Here is an 18,838-nt window from a genome sequence, read left to right as displayed (position 1 = left end):
GGACAATCCTCTTCCATTTTGACAGCCCTGATGTTTCAAATGTCAACCACCAGATACTTGGATGACCCCCTGAAGACTACAGTCAGCTCTTGCAATTGACATCTTTGAATGCAGCAGGAAATTCAGATCTAAAGCAGACAAACAAGCTGTGGTTGTTAACGAGGAGCTAATAGAAAATGCATGCTGCAAAAATCAGTCCAGGGACATTTTATGAAAGTAAAGCTTCTTAGCTCAGGATCATTTGGAATGTGTTCAGGTTTCCCCATATTTATTGGGCTTTTTTAAAACCAGTTGAAAGGAAGAGAATTAAGTTCATCTGTACCTGCCTCAGCAGGATGGGAATTTGAAGGCAATAGGTGCAGGAAGTGTGAAGAGCAGAGCTGATTTACCTTTTTATTACTCTTAAGGGCTATAAAATAGGTGAAGATTCCAACCTTAATGATTCTATGATAGGAATCTGAATATAAACCATTAAGTGCTATCTAGGAGGTCTTCTGTCCTGTGCTTCATAGATTCATTGAATTCATAGAATGGTTTAGGTTGGAAGGGACTTTGAAGATCATCCATTTCCAACCCCCTGTCATGGGCAGGGACACCTCCCACCAGCCCAGGTTGCTCAAGGCCTCATCCAGCCTGGCCTTAACACCTCCAGGGAAGGGGCATCCACAATCTCCCTGAGTAACCTGTTCCAGTGTCTCCCCACCCTCACTGGAAAGAATTTCTTCCTCATCTCCAGTCTCAATCTCTCCTCTTTCAGCTCAAAGCCATTGTCCCTCATCATACCCCACAATCCCTTGTCAAGAGTCCCTCCCCAGCTCTCCTGTAGCCCCTTCAGATACTAGAAAGCTGCTCTAAGGTCTCCCTGTAGCCTTCTCTCCTCCAGGCTGAACAACCCCAACTGTCTCAGCCTGTCCCCATAGCAGAGCTTCTCCAGCCCTCTGACCATCTTCATGGCCTCCTCCAGACCCGCTCCAGCAGTTCCATGTCCCTGTTATGCTGCAGACACAGAACTAGAGGCAGTGCTGCAAGTGTGGTCTGAGAGAGCAGAGCAGAGAGGCAGAATCCCCTCCCTGTATTGGTGCTCACACTGCTTTTGATGCAGCCCAACACATGGCTACCTTCCAGGCTGCCAGCACACATGGTTCACACTCCTAGTGTCAGCCCCTGGGGCTGGTGCCTCAGCTGTGCTGGCTGTGCAGTTCTGTGCCTCCTGCATCTGGGGCAAGTGGTGTCTATTGCTCATGAATACTAAAGGTCAGTTTTTAGAGTGGGAACAAAGCATGTGGAAGGAAAAGCTTTTAAAAATACATCTTACCTGGTATAAGGTCTTGCTGTTTCCTCCAGGAACCCACTAGGCCTGGTGGAATACTTTGAGTTCTCACCAAAACAAGTGTCTAATGTGTGTTGTTCCAAACAAACACTGCTGCTTTGGAAAGTCATCATCTTAAGGAGAGCTTTTCTTTGAATCTAAATGTTTCTGGTAGTTGTCCAAGTCTGTGGGGGTGTTTTCCCCTCCTCAAATGCAGAAATTGTGTGTATTTCAAACTCTTCTATCTTTGCTTTTCCAACAACTACCTATTTAAATAAATCTCCTCTAGAAAATAAACACTGTGCCAGTCAACATGAAATAATGAGCAGACTCCACTCCTCAAAGCCTGGGCACGGCTGCTGGAGTGCCATTGTTAACCTTTGGCTTCAGGGATTATGGATAATATATTTAACAGGCCTTGGAAGCTTTGATTATGTATAAATGGGCCAGGGCTATAACTACAGGATTTGGGCTGTCCAAAGGTCACATCTGAACCTCCAAGCCTGCAGTTTAGATGCTCCACTCCACAGTCTCGCCTTAATTTCAGGGTTGTCACCAAGAGATTAGTAAATGACACTATAGATGTTTGTAGCACTTGAAAGAGTGCTTTTAAGTTCCATTACATGTTCTCTGCTAGATTCTTTAATGCTCCCAGAGTATTTAAACATGTTGCAGATCCTGAGAGAAAATGAGGGGCACTTGTCTAAACTGTTTTACAAATGGCATCTGTGTTTTCTCCTAACAATGCAGAAGGCTGGCTTGTGCCAGTCTAAGTGACACAGCACACTTCCATCCTCCTCAACAGCCTCACTGCATGCTCCCCCAAACTTGGATTGTTCTATAGAACCTCTAGGTATAAAGAACAGCCAGAAATGTTTCCTTTGGTTTTAGGCACTTCTCTGTTCATTTTGCTGTTTGTTCCTGATCAGATTCCCAGCTGCCTCCCAAATCTTTAGCATCATAGTATCAGTCAGGGTTGGAAGGGGCCACAAGGATCATCTAGTTCCAACCCCCCTGCCATGGGCAGGGACACCTCACACTTGGTCAGGCTGCCCAGAGCCTCATCCAGCCTGGGCTTAAACACCTCCAGGGATGGCACCCCAACCACCTCCCTGGACAATCTATTCCAGGGCTTCACCACTCTCATGGTGAAGAACTTCCTCCTCACATCCAGCCTGAATCTCCCCACCTCCAGCTTCATTCCATTCCCCCTAGTCCTATCACTACCTGATATCTGAGAAGTCCCTCCCCAGCCTTCTTGTAGGCCCCCTTCACATAATGGAAGGCTACAATTAGGTCACCTAACTCCTTCAGTCCCAACTCCCTCAGTCTTTCCTCACAGGAGAGGTGCTCCAGCCCTCTGATCAACCTCGTGGCCCTTCTCTGGACACCTTCCAGCACCTCCATATCCCTCTTGTAATAGGGGCTCCAGAACTGGAGGCAGTACTCCAGGTGGGGTCTCACCAGAGCTGAGTAGAGGGGGAGGATCACCTCCCTTGCCCTGCTGGCCACACTTCTCCTGATGCAGCCCAGGATCTGATTGGCTTTGCGGGCTGCAATATAGTATCATAGTTTTAGGGTGGCTGTGCTGAGCAAATGTGTGAGTAAAGCAGAAGTGTCAACCAGGCTGGGGAGAAGCCTTGAGCACAGCCCTGTGAGGAGAGGCTGAGGGAGCTGGGGTTGTTTAGCCTGGAGAAGAGGAGGCTCAGGGGAGACCTTATTGTGCTCTACAGCTACTTGAAGGGAGGTTGTAGCTAGGTGGGGGTTGGTCTCTTCTCCCAGGCAACCAGAACCAGAACAAGAGGACACAGTCTCAAACTGCGCCAGGGGAAGTTTAGGCTGGAGGTGAGGAGAAAGTTCTTCACAGAGAGTTGTTAGCCATTGGAATGTGCTGTCCAGGGAGGTGGTGGAGTCACCATCCCTGGAGGTGTTCAAGAGGGGATTGGACGTGGCACTTGGTGCCATGGTTTAGTAGTCATGAGGTGTTGGGTGACAGGTTGGGCTTGATGGTCTTTGAGGTCTTTTCTAACTTTATTGATTCTATGATTCCAAGTACAGATTTAATCCAGCATTATCTGCTGCCTTTTGTTCTGTTTTGTGTTGCTTGGAGGGGATTTCTCCAGGAAAATGCTGATCTCACAGTCAAGTCAATCAGTAATTAAAATAGTCTCTGAAACTCAAGTGGCTCTATCAATACCACCCAGAAATGTGAAGCATGAAACTTAATTCAAGGTATTGCTGTGGCTGCAAAGATGAAACTGAGATTTAATGCACTTGAGTCCCAGGTAACCTCTTAAACAGCGTGGCTGAGTGGAGGCCAGTCTGGGAGCAAGGAATTCCAGGGGTAAAGAATGATTTCTGCAGAAATCAATCCTTAGAGTTAATTATAAAAGCTGATTCTCCAATAGAGCACTTACTCAATCCTGTGCCAGAGCAAGGCTCTCTGAGCCTGCAGCAGAAGTAAGGAACATGCCACACTTCAAACTGGTTAGGGAAAGCTGGGGAGTTCTGTTACATAGACAAAACAGTCACTGCCAGTGTCACCCACATCTTCAGGCATCCTCAGGTTTGAAATTTAATTCATTGAGGAAGAAGGAGATGCAGCAGATTATGCATCTGAAAAGTCTCTCCAGAATCCTAGAACAGCTTAGCGTGGAAGGGACCTCAGAGCTCATCTGCTCCAACCTCTCTGCCATGGGCAGGGACAGCTCTCAACTAAATTTGGCTGCCCAAGGCCTCATCCAACCTGGCCTTAACACCTCCATGGAGGGGGCATCCACAAGGACTCTGAGCAACCTGTTCCAGTGTCTCACCACCTACCACCTTCATACTGAAAATCTCCTCTTCAAGCTCCAGTTTAACCCTGCTCTCCTTCAGCTTCAAACCATTCCCCCTTGTCCTGTCTCTGGACACCCTTGTGAAAAGTCCCTCCCCAGCCTTCCTGTAGGACCCCTTCAGATATTGGAAGGCAGCTCTAAGGTCTCCTCTTCTCCAGGCTGAACAACCCCAGCTCTATCAGCATATACTCATAGCAGAGGTGCTCCAGCCCTTGGATCATCTTAGTGGCTTTCCTCTGGACCCTCTCCAGCAGTTCCACATCCTTATGGACAGTTCCATGTCCACCTCCCTGGAGGTGTTCAAGAGGGGATTGGACGTGGCACTTGGTGCCATGGTCTAGTCATGAGGTCTGTGGTGACAGGCTGGACTCGATGATCTTTGAGGTCTCTTCCAACCTTGGTGATACTGTGATGATGGGCAAGCAAGCAGTTAAATTTCTTTGGTGTTCCTGGAAATCAGAAGAGTAAGATCATCCTTCCTGTTTGTGAGCCCCCAGCCAACGAACACAGAAACCAATGTGAGGTTGAAGACTCAGTGTTTTATTTAGAGCTCCCTTTTGATGGTGCAGAAGGAGCTGTGCATGCTCCACAGTAGCCTGCTGGGTGACTTGTGTTAGTCTGGGGTTACAGGGAGGGAAGCAGGCAGCAGTAGGAGGTCACTGGTGGTTTTCATGGTGAAATGACTGACAAGCCTGCCTGCATTCCATTTGTTTGTTGAGAACACTGCATATCAAAGTGAAACAACTTTGTCAGGTATCTAAGCAGGAGCCACCTGCAGCTTCATGCCTTGCCTGGGTGGTGAGGGAAACAGGCCAGCCTGTGGTGGGTTAAGATGAAGGAAGAAAAGTCCTCCAGTTAAATGTTTATAAAGGAAGAAAAAATTGCTGAAGATGTCTTCCATGATGGAAATGGAAAAAGTACTGCTGTGAATTGCTTGAACCGTTGCCTGTGCTTCCATTTGCCTAGCAGAGCACTGGGGGAAGTTTCCTTTGCCTTCTTGCTAAACACAGAGCTTGCCAATGGTAAATTAGCGCAAAGATTTTGTTTATCTCAACTCGAAAACCTGGATCCTCACTCGGAACTCTGGCTTCTGAGTGCTGTTTCCAAGAAGCACTTGCTTTGGAAGCCTGCAAAAGCTGTTTTGTAACAGCATTTTGCATTAAAGATGTCTGAGAAGAGAGCTGAAGCTTTGGAGTGTTTCTGATCATACAAGCTGTAGGTGTTTAGAAAGCAACAGTGAAAATGCCCCAGTGCAGCTCTTGAAAGGGAAGAGTGTTGCTCCAGCCTTTTGATGTGACAGTCTGCTGTCACTTGGAGCTGCTCTTACCAGCTATATGTTGACTTGCTGGTGCTTTAAAGCCTCTCTGAGGTTCATCTCTCAACTTCTAACCCAAGCTGAGAGTTTTAGAAGGTAATTGTGGATTAGAATTTCTATCAGGTTGGGGGTTTGCTTCTGCCAGCATGAGCTGGAGGCTGTTGCCCTCGAGGCTCACCATCTTTTGGGAGGTGGGTTGCAGGAACAGGGTAGATCCTGCACTTCCCTGATGTGGACATGCAAGACCTGTTCTTCCATCTGGAAGGTTCTGAGCCAGTGCTGGGTTTTTCCCATCTGCTGGCTAAACAGCCCATCCTCCTGGGAAGCTCCCCCTCTGCACCACTCTGGTGAGGCCCCACCTGCAGCTCTGTGTCCAGACCTGGAGCCTCTAGCACAGGAAAGATCTGGAGGTGCTGGAATGTGTCCAGACCAGGGCCACGAGGATGGGCAGAGGGCTGGAGCTGCTCTGCTATGGAGCCAGACTGAGACAGTTGGGGCTGTTGAGTCTGGAGAAAGAGAAGGCTCCAAGGAGACCTAATTGTGGGTGGTGGAGTCACCATCATTGGAGGTGTTCAGGAGGAGACTTGATAGGGTGCTTGGCTGCATGGTTTAGTTGGTTGGGTGGTGTTGGATTAGTTGATAGGTTGGATGCGATGATCTTGAAGGTCTCTTCCAACCTGGTCTGGTCTGGTCTGGTCTGGTCTGGTCTGGTCTATTCTATTCTATTCTGTTCTGTTCTGTTCTGTTCTGTTCTATTCTAATATCTGAAGGGGGCTACAAGAAAGCTGGGGAGGGACTTTTTGGGGTGTCAGGGAGTGATAGGACCAGGAGGAATGGATACAAGCTGGAGGAGAGTAGATTTAGATTAGACATTAGGAAGAAGTTGTTCCCCATGAGGGTGGTGAGAGGCTGGCACAGGTTGCCCAGGGAGGTGGTGGCAGCCTCATGCCTGGAGGTGTTTGCAGCCAGGCTGGCTGTGGCTGTGAGCAACCTGCTGTAGTGTGAGGTGTCCCTGCCCATGGCAGGGGTTTGGAACTGGCTGAGCCTTGAGGACCCTTCCAGCCCTGACAATTCTGTGGGTGGGAGGGCACCAGGCAGCATCCCCAGCTGCCCCTGTACCTGGCCTAGCCCAGAGAGCAGGCTCGGCCTGGCTCCCCAGCACGCTCGGCTGAGCGCTGCCCATTTAACAGGCTCCAGACAACTCTGGGATTAAATTACATTTCACATATTTTATATGTATTTTTTTTAATAGAAATAAATTGGCCTTTCTCTTATTAACATCTTGTTTTAATAATTGCTGTTCCACATCCTTACATTCCAATTTTGAAATGCATGCAAAGTAATTTGCTGCTTATAGATTTCTGATGAGGCAGATGGTTACATATGCTGAGCACACCTACTGACACAGATAGACAAAATACCACCAGAGCAGAAGGGATTCCATGCACAGCTTCCAAATAGCATGGGGGGAGAAAAAAAGCCAACAACTTTTGTTTCAAACTTGCAGCATCTTAGAGCTAAAACAGCAGCCCTCCCTTCCAGTCCACCCCCTCAGATCAAGCAGCCCCAAGTGTGACTGGCAGACTTTCTCTCCTCCCTGAGTCCCCAGTTAACTGCCAGTTCCCTGGGGGCTGTTGGGGAAGGAGGTAACTTCATTTTGATTGCAGTTAAAGACTTAACAACACTGAACAATTGTCCCCCCTTTTTTTTTTTCCCCTTCTCTTGGAAAGCCTGTCAGATATTTTGAATGTACTAATGAGCAGATCTCTCTCCAGACTTTAATTACAGGTGTTTGAAGCATTTTATTGGCATGGAGTAGGAATACTTCTATTAAAAACTTAACACTTGGGTAGCAGTTTGGTGTCGTGCAGGCTTGCTGAGAAGAAGAGTCAGCACAGGACAGGAGTTGCCATCAAAAAACAGTACCAGGAGCTTGAGCAGTTACTGATGCATAAAAAGAAGCAAAGACAGGAGGAAGGGATGAAATTCTGTAGAAGGAGATAGTGTTTAGGGACCCTGTGTTTGTGTTGCAGGCACAGTGTGATCTGTACAGTGCAGTAGCAGAACAGCTTCCAGAAAAGGCACACAATCCCTCCAACCCCCAAAGCCTCCAGCACCTGGAGTCAGTGAAATACAAAATGAACACAAATGGACACCAAAAGAAATGGTGCTGAAGTTCTTACTCTCATGAGACCCCCACTTGGAGCACTGCCTCCAGTTCTGGTGGCCCCAGCATAAGAGGGACATGGAGCTGTAGAAGCATATCCAAAGGAGCCAAGAAGGTGATCAGAGGGCTGGAGAACCTCCCCTGTGGGAGCAGGCTGGGAGAGTTGGGGCTGTTCAGCCTGGAGAAGAGAAGGCTCCAGGGAGAGCTTAGAGCAGCCCTACAGTACCTGAAGGGGGGCTACAGGAGAGCTGGGGAAGGACTTTTGCAAGGGCTTGGAGTGACAGGATGAGGGACAATGGCTTTGAGCTGGAAGAGGGGAGATTGAGACTGGAGATGAGGAAGAAATTCTTTCCAGTGAGGGTGGGGAGACACTGGAACAGGTTGACCAGGGAGGTTGTGGATGCCCCCTCCCTGGAGGTGTTCAAGGCCAGGCTGGATGAGGCCTTGAGCATCCTGGGCTGGTGGGAGGTGTCCCTGCCCATGGCAGGGGGATTTGGAACTGGATGATCGTCAAAGTCCCTTTCAACCTAAACCATTCAAGGATCCTTTTAGCTTCTGCATTGGCTGGCAGTACAATACCAGTCCTCAGCTACACATGGAAATGCCTTTTCTGTCTGTGGGGAACTTGACAGAATAATATGCAAAGAGCAAATAATTTGCCAGCAGTAGGTGCCAACCTGGGGAAGGTCATGTTGTGCCAGTAACAGTATCTGTGGGTCGTTGTGGCACTTCAACAACAAGAGTAAATCATACATGAGCGCTGCAGAGGTGCCCCCAGTCACTCTGTGCCTATCTGGCAGGAAAAGGAAGTGCTCAAAGTCCCTTTTATACACTGGAACAAAGTATTGGGTATCAAAGCAAACTTCTTCTTGTGGTGCCTCTGTACACTTGCTGGTCACTGCCATTATAGCTCGTGACAGTGCAAAACAATCCCTGGGCTGTTTTGCTTGCAGGCATTTCAGCTCAGCAGAGCCTGCAGAGTGCTTTTTGCTGTATTGAAGCAGGCAGAGGCTGAGCACACACAGAGATGTGGGTGCACACCCGGGCTTGGATGTAACTGGAAGCGACTGAGATGTCCTGCTTGGGAACCTTTCTTCCCCACGCAGAGCGAAATGCAGTTAGGAGCAGGGAAGGAGGCATGAGCAGGGTGAACGCTGGAGGTAACTGGCGTCTGGCATATGTAAAATTAAATGATGAGCAGCTCCTTACAAAGTGCTGGTAAGCAGGCTGGGCTTGCTCTAGGACAGAAAACCAGGGGCTCTGAAAGCCACCTGGGCAAGGGCTGAGTCCTGGCTGGGCTCAGCTGCTGTGGCAGCTTTGGTGATACAGTCATGACTTCATTTGTTGAGCATTTGGAAAGCTGTGGTGTGGGAGTTGTGGGTTTGCTTCTTACTACCTTACAACCAAGCCTCCATGTCACAGGAGTGTCTGTGAGGCAGCAGTCAGAGTCACTGAGGGGCACTGCCTGGTGCAGTTACTGCTTTGGGCAGGTGGAATAAGAGGCTTCTTCCACCCAGCCTTGTGCTGAGGTCGCTCCAAAAGGCCAAGCTGAGATCACTGCTTCTGCTCTGCCTGCACATGCTCAGATTCATAGATTCATAGAATGGGTTGGGTTGGACAGGACCTTAAAGATCATCCATCCAGTTCCAACCCCCTGCCATGGGCAGGGACACCTCCCACCAGCCCAGGTTGCTCAAGGCCTCATCCAGCCTGGCCTTGAACACCTTCATGGAGGGGACAACCACAACCTCCCTGTGTCTCCCCACCCTCACTGTAAAGAATTTCTTGCTAATATCTAAGATGTTCTTCCCAACCCAGACCTGATCCTGTGGTGTGCTTGACGAGCTCCCTTTGAAATCCTCCAGACCAAAACTGATTTTGTGTCTTAGCTGAGGCTTGGTTTGTGCATGCCCCTTTTTCCTCTACCCCTGAGCTGCTAGCTGGTGGCTGGGTGTTTGGGTTTAGCTTTCATTTTCCAAATGCAAAGCATCCTGGAATTTAAGGCCATGGTGCTACTTTCCAACTCATTACCCAAATGCCACCAGCAAACTGGTAAATCAGGATCTCTATTTAAAAACAAACAAGAGAGTTATTTAGGAAGTGCAGATATTTTGGTTGTAAAGAAATAGTGTAGTGAGGAGAGGGGAGAGGACTGGGTGTTTGGTTTAGAGCTTTGGAAACTGAAAACCTCCTCTCTCTCTTGTGGCACAGGAGCAGCCTAAAACCAGGCCTGCAGGGAACATGGCAGAGTTCAAGCACCTGCAGGAAGAACATTCTCCTGTAAAGAGCTAAAGAGCCTCTGTCAAAAAGAGTGAGGCAAGAATTAAGCAGTGCTCATAGCCATTGAAATGGGGAGTTGTGTGGCTGGCAGGCATGGTCTGCACTGAGAGGGTACTAAGCTCCAGCACCTAGGAATTGCTGTGCAAAATGAATAGGTGATAGATCTCTTCTCCCAAGTGATGATTTTACCTATGGCCATGCTAGCCAAGTGTTCAAAACTTCATTGTGGGAACACTGACATATAAAAGCTTTCTTCTAGCCTCTGTCAGTCTTTCAGCTGGTTGCTGTAAAGGTGAGGCTGGAAACCATCCTAAATTAAGCCTATATTTGAAGAAACTTCTTCACTGGAAGGGTTCTCAAAGGCTGGAACAGGCTCCCCAAGAAGGTGGCTGAAGCCCCATCCCTGGAGGTGTTTCGAAGAGGCAGAGGTATGGTGCTGAGGGCCATGGTTTAGCCCCAGCCTTGGCAGAGTTAAGGACTGGTTGGGCTGGATGATTAAATGATTAAAGTTCCTTTCCAACTAAAATAATTCTATGATTCCAAAAGAAAATTATTTTTGGGGTGCTTCAGTGGCTTTAATTTACCCACAAGAAGTATACCTAAGGGTAAGGTGATTTATGTCCTGGAATACTATTCTCTGCTTTGTAAGAGAGCTTGAGGGCAAAGTAGCCACAGTCTTCTAACTCAGGTAGGAGAACCTTAGAGAGTCCTGCCCTGCAAAGGTGTAGCTGTGAAATTAGAAGTGAGGGAAGAAAACAAGAAATGGATCTTCATGAAAGACACAAGAAGAGGATTTATCCTGGGCTGCATCCAAAGCAGTGTGATGAGCAGGATGAGGGAGGTGATTCTGCCCCTCTGCTCTGCTCTGCTCAGACCCCACCTGGAGCACTGCATCCAGTTTTGGTGTCCCCAGCATGAGAGGGACATGGAGCTGCAGAAGCAGGTCCAGAGGGGGCCACAAGAATGATCAGAGGGCTGGAGAAACTCCCCTGTGGGGACAGGCCAGGAGAGTTGGGGCTGTTCATCCTGGAGAAGAGAAGGACCATGGAGAGACCTTAGAGCAACCTTCCAGTCCAGAAGGGGACTGCAGGAGAGCTGGGGAGGGACATTTTGCAAAGGCATGGAGTGATAGGATGAGAGGAAATGGATTGGAGCTTGAGGAGGGGAGCTTGAGACTGGAGATGAGGAAGAAATTCTTTCTAGTGAGGGTGGAGAGACACTGGAACAGGTTGCCCAGGGAGGCTGTGGATGCCCCCTCCCTGAAGGTGTTCAAGGCCAGGCTGGATGAGGCCTTGAGCAGCCTCGGCTGATGGGAGGTGTCCCTGCCCATGGCAGGGGGTTGGAACTGGATGATCTTTAAGGTCTCTTCCAACCCAACCCATTCTGTAAATCTGTGAATCTATGTTTTGAGGTACAACTTGTGACATCAGTTGTAAGCATGTTGAATCTGGAACCTTGCAGGAAGCTGGGAGGTGGAGGAGGGCAGCTCCAAGTAACCTGCTGGCAGCAGGCTGGGGAGCGTTGGGCTGCGAGTCGAGCGCCACAACTGCTGCACGAAACAAAGCCCTGATAAAAATAGTCTGTTTGCTTGCCAGGCTTCGTTTCCTCCTGCATGGGCTCAGAATGTCCCTGCTTCCTTCTCTCCTTTGTACCACTTCAGTGAGTCACTGTGATCACACTGCTCCAGCAGCAGTTGGAAAAGCTCTGGAATGCAGAGCGTTGCCCTGAAATTGCCAAATGTTTTACGTTTCAGGTAGGCTGGAGAGCTTCTGCCTCTATTTTGAGCTACAGATACATAGAGATCTCCTTCCAGTAAGGGTTACTCGTGTTTGAAATTGATTCCCTAGTGTCTTTGGAGAAGAATTAGTGTGCTTTAATCAGTCCCTTCCCCTCCCCTCCCCACCCCCGCCAATCATTGGGAGGAATCAGAGTCCTGCTCCAGAATCACAGAATTAACCAGGTTGGAAAAGACCTTTGAGATCATTGAGTCCAACCTATTACCCAACACCGTCCAATCAACTAAACCATGGCACTGAGTGCCTCATCCAGTCTGGTGTTAATCATTTCCAGGGATGGTGACTCCTAACACCTCCCTGGGCAGCCCATTCCAATCCCCTTCTCTTTCTGTGAAGAGTTTCTTCCTAACCTCAGCTCAGACCTCCCATGGTGAGCTTGAGGCTGTGTCCTCTTGTTCTGTTGCCTGGGAGGAGAGACCAACCCCCACCTGGCTACAACCTCCCTTCAGGTAGCTGTAGACAGCAAAAAGGTCTCCCCTGAGCCTCCTCTTCTCCAGGCTAAGCAACCCCAGCTCCCTCAGCCTCTCCTCACAGGGCTGTGCTCCAGACCCCTCCCCAGCTTTGTTGCCCTTCTCTGGACACCTTCCAGCAGCTCAACATCTTTCCTAAACTGAGGGGCCCAGAACTGGACACAGGACTCAAGGTGTGGCCTAAACAGTGCTGAGCACAGGGCAGAATGACTTCCCTGCTCCTGCTGGCCACACTGTTCCTGATGCAGGCCAGGATGCCCTTGGCCTTCTTGGCCACCTGGGCACACTGCTGGCTCATGTTCAGCCTACTATTAACCAGCACCCCCAGGTCCCTCTCTGTTTGGCTGCTCTCAGCCACTCTGACCCCAGCCTGTAGCACTGCATGGGGTTGTTGTGGCCAATGTGTAGAACCCAGCACTTAGACTTCTTAAATCTCATGCCCTTGGACTCTCCCCATCTGTCCAACCTGTCAGGGTCCCTCTGCAGAGCTCTCCTACCCAGATCAACTCCTGCCCCCAGCTTGGTGTCATCTGCAAATTTACTGATGGTGGACTCAATGCCCTTGTCCAGATCATCAGTAAAGATGTTGAACAGGATTGGGCACAACACTGATCCCTGGGGGACACCACTAGTGGCACCATTCACCACCACTCTCTGGGCTCACCCCTCCAGCCCATTCTTAATCCAGCCCAGAGTGCACCTGTCCAAGTCATGGGCTGACAGCTTGGCCAGGAGTTTGGTATGTGTCAAAGGCCTTGCTGAAGTCCAGGTAGACTACATCCACAGCCTGCCCCACATCCACACAGACAATTTCAGATCCAGCTTCCCTTTTGCCATGTCCATCTCAGCCTCTGCTGGAAAACAAACCAATCACTGGGTGCCAGACAGCAGGCATTGTGTAGGAGCACATTTACTCAATGGATAATTAGCAGGGGGTTCTCAGTAAACCCCTGGGACATTCCCTCAAGCAGAGGTGTGGGACATGCCACATAAATGCTAGGCTGGGCAGAGTGAAGGTGCTAAAGTGGAATGTGGTGACCACTTTGTACATGTGCTACTGAAAACAAGGCTGGTGAGCCGTGCCTGCTGCCTGGAGCTCCCTCCCCAGCACACACCTGCCTGGATGGGTTTCCTCAGCTGGGGTTTTGTCTTTATCTCCACAGTGACAGTTGATAGCCTTCCATTTCCTCACTGGGTTGTCCACATCTCCAGCACTGCTGGCTGCTTTCCAAGTGCAGGACTCAGCTGTCTGTAAGGCAGATCTTACAGACTGGTCTTGCTTGGCCTTTCTTCTCAGACACCTTGTCCTCAGCCATGCATTTCTGCTGTTGTAATGTAGTAAGAAACTGCTTTTTTTTTCCAGCTGGAAGGCTGCCTGTTGGGAGGATGATGGTGCAGCTTGTGCCTCCTGCATTTAGATTTGGTGCTGATGCCTTCTATGAGTTTCTTGAGCACTTGCAGAGACTTCTATCTATGACAGCTCTTCCATTACATGTGAAGAGTTGCTTAATGCAGGCATCTGGGGCTGAACATGGGCTGTTGACAAGGATTAATTGTCCAGACAGATGCTGCTGTCCAGACATACATCAGGCAGGTACATGAGCCATATGTTCCTTCAGCTTTAATGCTGACCTGTCTCAGTGCTTAAAGGATGCTTTCATATCTGATATTAGCCAAGGCAGCTGGAAGAGAGCAGGAGAAAATGTCCTGACCCCTGGTATCACCATCCTCTCTGCCTCAGTGCTTGCAGTTACTAGCAGGATGAAAGCTGAAGCAGATTTCTGGGGCATTGTCTGGTTTACCCTTCTTTGCAAGGCACTTAATAGAATCATAAAATGCTTTGGGTTAGAAGGAACCTTTAAAGGTCATCTGGTCCAACACCCCTGCAGTCAGCAAATACATCCCCAACCAGAGCAGGCTGCTCAGAGCCCCAGACAACGTGACCTGGAATGGTTCCAGGGATGGGGCATCTCCCACCTCTCTGGGCAACCTGGGACAGGCTCTCACCACCATCAGTGTAAACACTTCTTCCTTCTCTTCAGTCTGAATCTCCCTCTTTAAGTTCAAACCATCCCCCCTTGTCCTGTCACAGCAGGCCCTGCTCAAAAGTCTGTCCCCAGCTTCCTGATCAGCCTTTTAAGCACTGAAGGGCCACCAGAAGGCCTCACTGGAGTCTTTCTTCTCCAGGCTGAACAGCCCCAACTCTCCCAGCCTGGCCTCACAGCAGAGGGCTTCCAGCCCTCTGTTTGTCTTTGTGGCCTCCTCTGAACCCTCTCTAATGGGTCTGTGTCCTTGTCCAGAGGAATGCAGAGCTGGCCCCAGCACTGCAGGTGGGGTCTCAGCAGAGTGCAGCAGATGAAATGGCAGTAGGTAGAGTTAAGAAGCAGGGCTCTTGGGCAGAGGACAGATTTCCCTTCATAAAACCTCTCTTTCTGGTTTTAAACATCACTTTGGTGGGTGTTGCAAGGCTTTGGGGGGGGGACTAGCAGGCCTTGAAATCCATGATCTTAGCTGGCAGTGTGAGTGAGGGTAGCAGGGCATGGATCTTGACTGTCAGCAGATCCTTCTCTGAAGGGCCATCCTGATTACTGCAGCTGCCTACACACCAAATGTGTCTTCTGTGGCTGGTTTGAGAAAGGAGAAGCAGCAGAGGACCTCACCTTCTTCATGAAGGACAAGGACTCTGTTGCTGTTGCCAGGGTTCAAAGCAGTGTCCCACCCCTGCAGATCTTTTGAGCAGGTTGCTGTTCATGCCAAATTGTTTCTCACATTTGTCTGTGCTGGCAAACCCATGGAGCTGCTTGTGATTCGTGACCCAGACACACAGCCTCCACCTCCAGAGGCAGGATGGGAGGGTGGAGAGAAAGAGCAGCAGAGCTTTGCTGGGGATTTTCCTCAGTCACTGCTAATTTCTAGCATCCCTAGGGTGAATCGGCCTCTTTCTGCCTGATCCAGTCAGTGCCATCCTGATGTGTTTGCCATCACCACCATTTCCCTCCTTAGCCACTTAGATAGGCTTTAAAATGCTCTGTGACACTGGGAAATGAAGCAGGTAGAGGGAAGTGGATTTGGGGGGACCAGGGACATCTGGTGCTGGCATGTTTGCTTCAGCAGCTTTGTGGAATTCATATGGTCCTAAAGAAGAGGAGAAAAATTATGCCCTGGAACTTGTTAAGGTAATCAGCTCTAACTCCCAGGTGCTTGGAAACAGGGTTGGGATTGTTGTGCTGGTCTGACTGTGGGTGGTTTCTCATGCCTGGTGCATTTCCAGGTCGCTCTGCTGGAGCACAGTGCAGCAAGAACAGGAGCAGGCTCTCAGATTGCTTTCTTCCTGCCCAGTCAGTTGATACAGCACAAACTTTGTCACCCAGCAGTGTCTGTAGCATTTGTTCTGCTTTAGGGAGGTGAAAAAAAAAGGATCAGGAGTAAGATAAGCACAAATCCAGGCTGGGTGAGGAGTGGCTTGAGAGCGGCTCCTGGAGAAGGCCTTGGGGGTGTCAGCTGGTGACAAACTCCCCATGAGCCAGCAATGGTCACTGGTAGCCCAGCAGGCAGTGGTATGCTGGGCTGCATCCAAAGGAGGGAGAGCAGAATCACAGAATTAACCAGGCTGGAAAAAACCTTCAAGATCATCAAGTCCAACCTATCACCCAACACCACCTGATCAACTAAACCATGGCACTGAGTGCTTCATCCAGTCATATTTTAAACACTTCCAGGGATGGCGACTCCACCACCTCCCTGGGCAGCACATCCCAATGGCCAATCACTCTTTCTGTGAAGAATTTCTTGCTAACATCCAGCCTAAACTGCAAAATGGTCTAGAAACACAGAATTGTCAGGGTTGGAAGGGACCTCAAGGCTCAGCCAGCTCCAACCCCCCTGCCATGGGCAGGGACACCTCACACTACAGCAGGTTGCCGAGAGCCACATCCAGGCTGCCCTTAAAACCTCCAGGCATGAGGTTTCCAGCACCTCCCTGGGCAACCTGTGCCAGTGTCTCACCACCCTCATGGGGAAGAACTTCTTCCTAACACCCAGTCTGAATCTACCCATTTCTACATTTTTTTCCCATTCCCCCCAGTCCTATCATTACCTGACACCCTGAAAGTCCCTAACCTGCTCCATTTCCCCCCTTTTTCCCTTCAAATCCCAGAGCACCTGGGCTCTGTTGGAATCTCCTCCCACCCCAGGTGTGGCCACTTGGCCTGCCCCACCCACTCCCCTTTTTAACCACACCCTACCTCCACCCCACCCCCTGGGAAAGGCAGAAGCCCCCTGATGAGCCCATCTGGACTAAGGGATCCTCTTCTCATCACTGGTGAGTCCCCATGATGCACACCAGGTGATGGTAACAAAGGCTGGGGGCCCTCATGATCCCCTGGTTAGACAGGAAGAGTGTTGTTGGTCCCTCCAGTATCAACCATGGGTGCTGGCTGGGCCTCCTTACTGGGGCTGAGCTCCTCTGTGTGGTATCTTGCAGCAGCACAGGGAGGGGATTCTGCCCCTCTGCTTTGCTGAGAGCTCCCATGCTGCACAGTGTCCACTTCTGGTGCCCCCAGCGTAAGAGGGACATGGAGCTGCTGGAGTGGGTTCAGAAGAGGCCACAAAGATGATCAGAGGGCTGGAGAACCTATCCTGTGGGGACAGGCTGGGAGAGCTGAGGGAAAGAGAAGGGTCTGGGGAGAGCTGAGAGCAGCCTCCTAGTGCTTGAAAGGAGCTACAGGAGAGCTGGGGAGGGACTTTTGACAAGGGCCGAGAGTGCCAGGGTGAGGGACAATGGCTTTGAGCTGGAAGAGGGGAGGTTGAGACTGGAGATGAGGAAGAAATTCTTTCCAGTCAGGGTGGGGAGACACTGGAACAGGTTGCCCAGGGAGGTTATGGATATCCCCTCCCTGGAGGTGTTCAAGGCCAGGTTGGATGAGGCCTTGAGCGGTCTGGGCTGGTGGGAGGTGTCCCTGCGCATGGCAGGGGAGTTGGAGCTGGATGGTCCTTAAGGTCCCTTCCAACCTAAACCATTCTGTGAATCTGTGACTCTGTGAAAACAGGGTTTGAAGGAAATTAGTAGAGGGATGTTCAGGAGGAGCATCAAACAGAATCCTCTTGTCCTGTCACCTGGCTAATCTGACTCTCTGTCAGCTGTAACAGAGCTCTTAAGGCACTGTAACAATTTCTGCCAAGGTAGAGAGTAAAGCTGTAAGGTAAGGACGATCAGGGCAGAACCCATCTTTAATTTTATATTTGCATAGCTCTTCCACTCTCAGCTGTGCAAGGGTAATCCTTTCCTGACCTTTTTTCTCAGGTTCTGCCAAGTAGCTTAGGAGATGGAGTCTCCAATGTACTAAATGTCATCCTGTCTGAAATCCTTAACAGCACAACCTGCTCCCAGAAAGCAACAACTTCTTAGCAGGAGCTGCTAAAGCAGGGTGAAGCTCACTCCTGTGAATACTTGCCAAGTGTTTTGCTTGCGATGGCTAACCCTAATAAGTGTGGGAGCAGGCGTGGGAGCAACACAACAAACGCTTTGGGTTTTAAACATCAGGCTCCTGAAAACTTACTGAACTCCCTTGGTCTGCTCTTGAGTTCTTGGAGAGGAGGTTGGAGCAAGGAGGGGGACAGCCTCTTCTCCCTGGTGGCAAGTGATATAGCTAAAGGAAACGGTTTCAAGCTGTGGCAGGGAAGGTTTAGGCAGCATAGCAGGAAATATTTCTTCAGTGAAAGGGTTCTCAAACACTGGAATGGTCTGCCCAGGGCAGTGGTGGAGTCACCATCCCTGGAACTGTTTAAACACCATGTGGACCTGGTGCATAGGGACATGGTTTAGTGTCAAGCTGGCAGTGCCGGGTCAAAGGCTGGACTGGATGATCTTGAAGGTGTCTTCCAACCACAGATACCCTGTGATAAAGGTGGGGAATGTCACTGTTTCTTGAAGGGCGTGTTTTAAACCCAGGGGTGTTTTGCAGGTCATCAATGCCGCCCTGGCTCTGGCTGCTAAACCCCAAAGCAAGCTGGCCCAAGAGAACATGGATCTCTTCAAGGAGCAGTGGGAGAAGCAAGTGCGTGTGCTGACAGACGCTGTGGATGACATCACTTCCATCGATGACTTCCTGGCCGTGTCAGGTAAGCAGGGCTCCCGCCTCAGCAGCCAGGCCTCTGCTAGCGGAGCTCATCCCTGCAAACAGGTGGTTGCAGCACGCCTCAGGGAGTCTTCTGGGGTTTGGAGAAGGGATGCTGTTGGTACACTTCACCTGGCAAGCATCCTCTGCTGCTGAGCAAAGTGTGAAAGCAAAGCAGGAGCTTTTGGCAGGGGGAGGAGAGGTATTTTTGTAGTGTGAAGGCAGCGACAGCTCCGTTGGGCAGGTACCCCGGAGCCCTCCCTGCGCTGCCTGCTCCAACCGCTGTGCTTACAGCTCAGCAGCCACAGCACCTTCAGCACAGGGGAGGTACTTCATGGCTCAAGCTTTGGGGGTTGCTGCCTCAACTACCCATGAGCTACCAGCTAGCTGCTGCACACAAACCTCACCAGAACATCAATGCATAAGGAATTGGTTGGATGATAGCATCCAAAGGGTCAGGGGCTCGATGTCCAGATGGAGATGTGTGACAAGTGGTGTCCCTCAGGGTCTGTACTGGGACCAGTGCTGTTCAGTGTCTTCATCTCTAA

At 50.1% G+C, this 18,838-nt stretch overlaps 1 protein-coding gene across 1 annotated transcript in view; it reads left to right on the top strand.

The window, feature by feature from the left end:
* CTNNA1 (catenin alpha 1) overlaps nt 1-18,838 on the top strand; it is a 165,021-nt gene that overhangs the window by 115,720 nt on the left and 30,463 nt on the right. Inside the window, exon 11 of the mRNA XM_068157813.1 lies at nt 18,138-18,294. Coding sequence (XP_068013914.1) covers nt 18,138-18,294 — 157 coding nt within the window. The remainder of the gene's footprint in view (nt 1-18,137; nt 18,295-18,838) is intronic.

The sequence above is a fragment of the Melanerpes formicivorus genome, unplaced genomic scaffold (genome assembly GCF_026170545.1).
Source record: "Melanerpes formicivorus ecotype bairdi unplaced genomic scaffold, bMelFor1.0.p_v2 SCAF_2, whole genome shotgun sequence".
In the NCBI taxonomy this organism is placed as follows: domain Eukaryota; kingdom Metazoa; phylum Chordata; class Aves; order Piciformes; family Picidae; genus Melanerpes; species Melanerpes formicivorus.
This window is presented reverse-complemented; position numbering and strand designations above follow the sequence as displayed.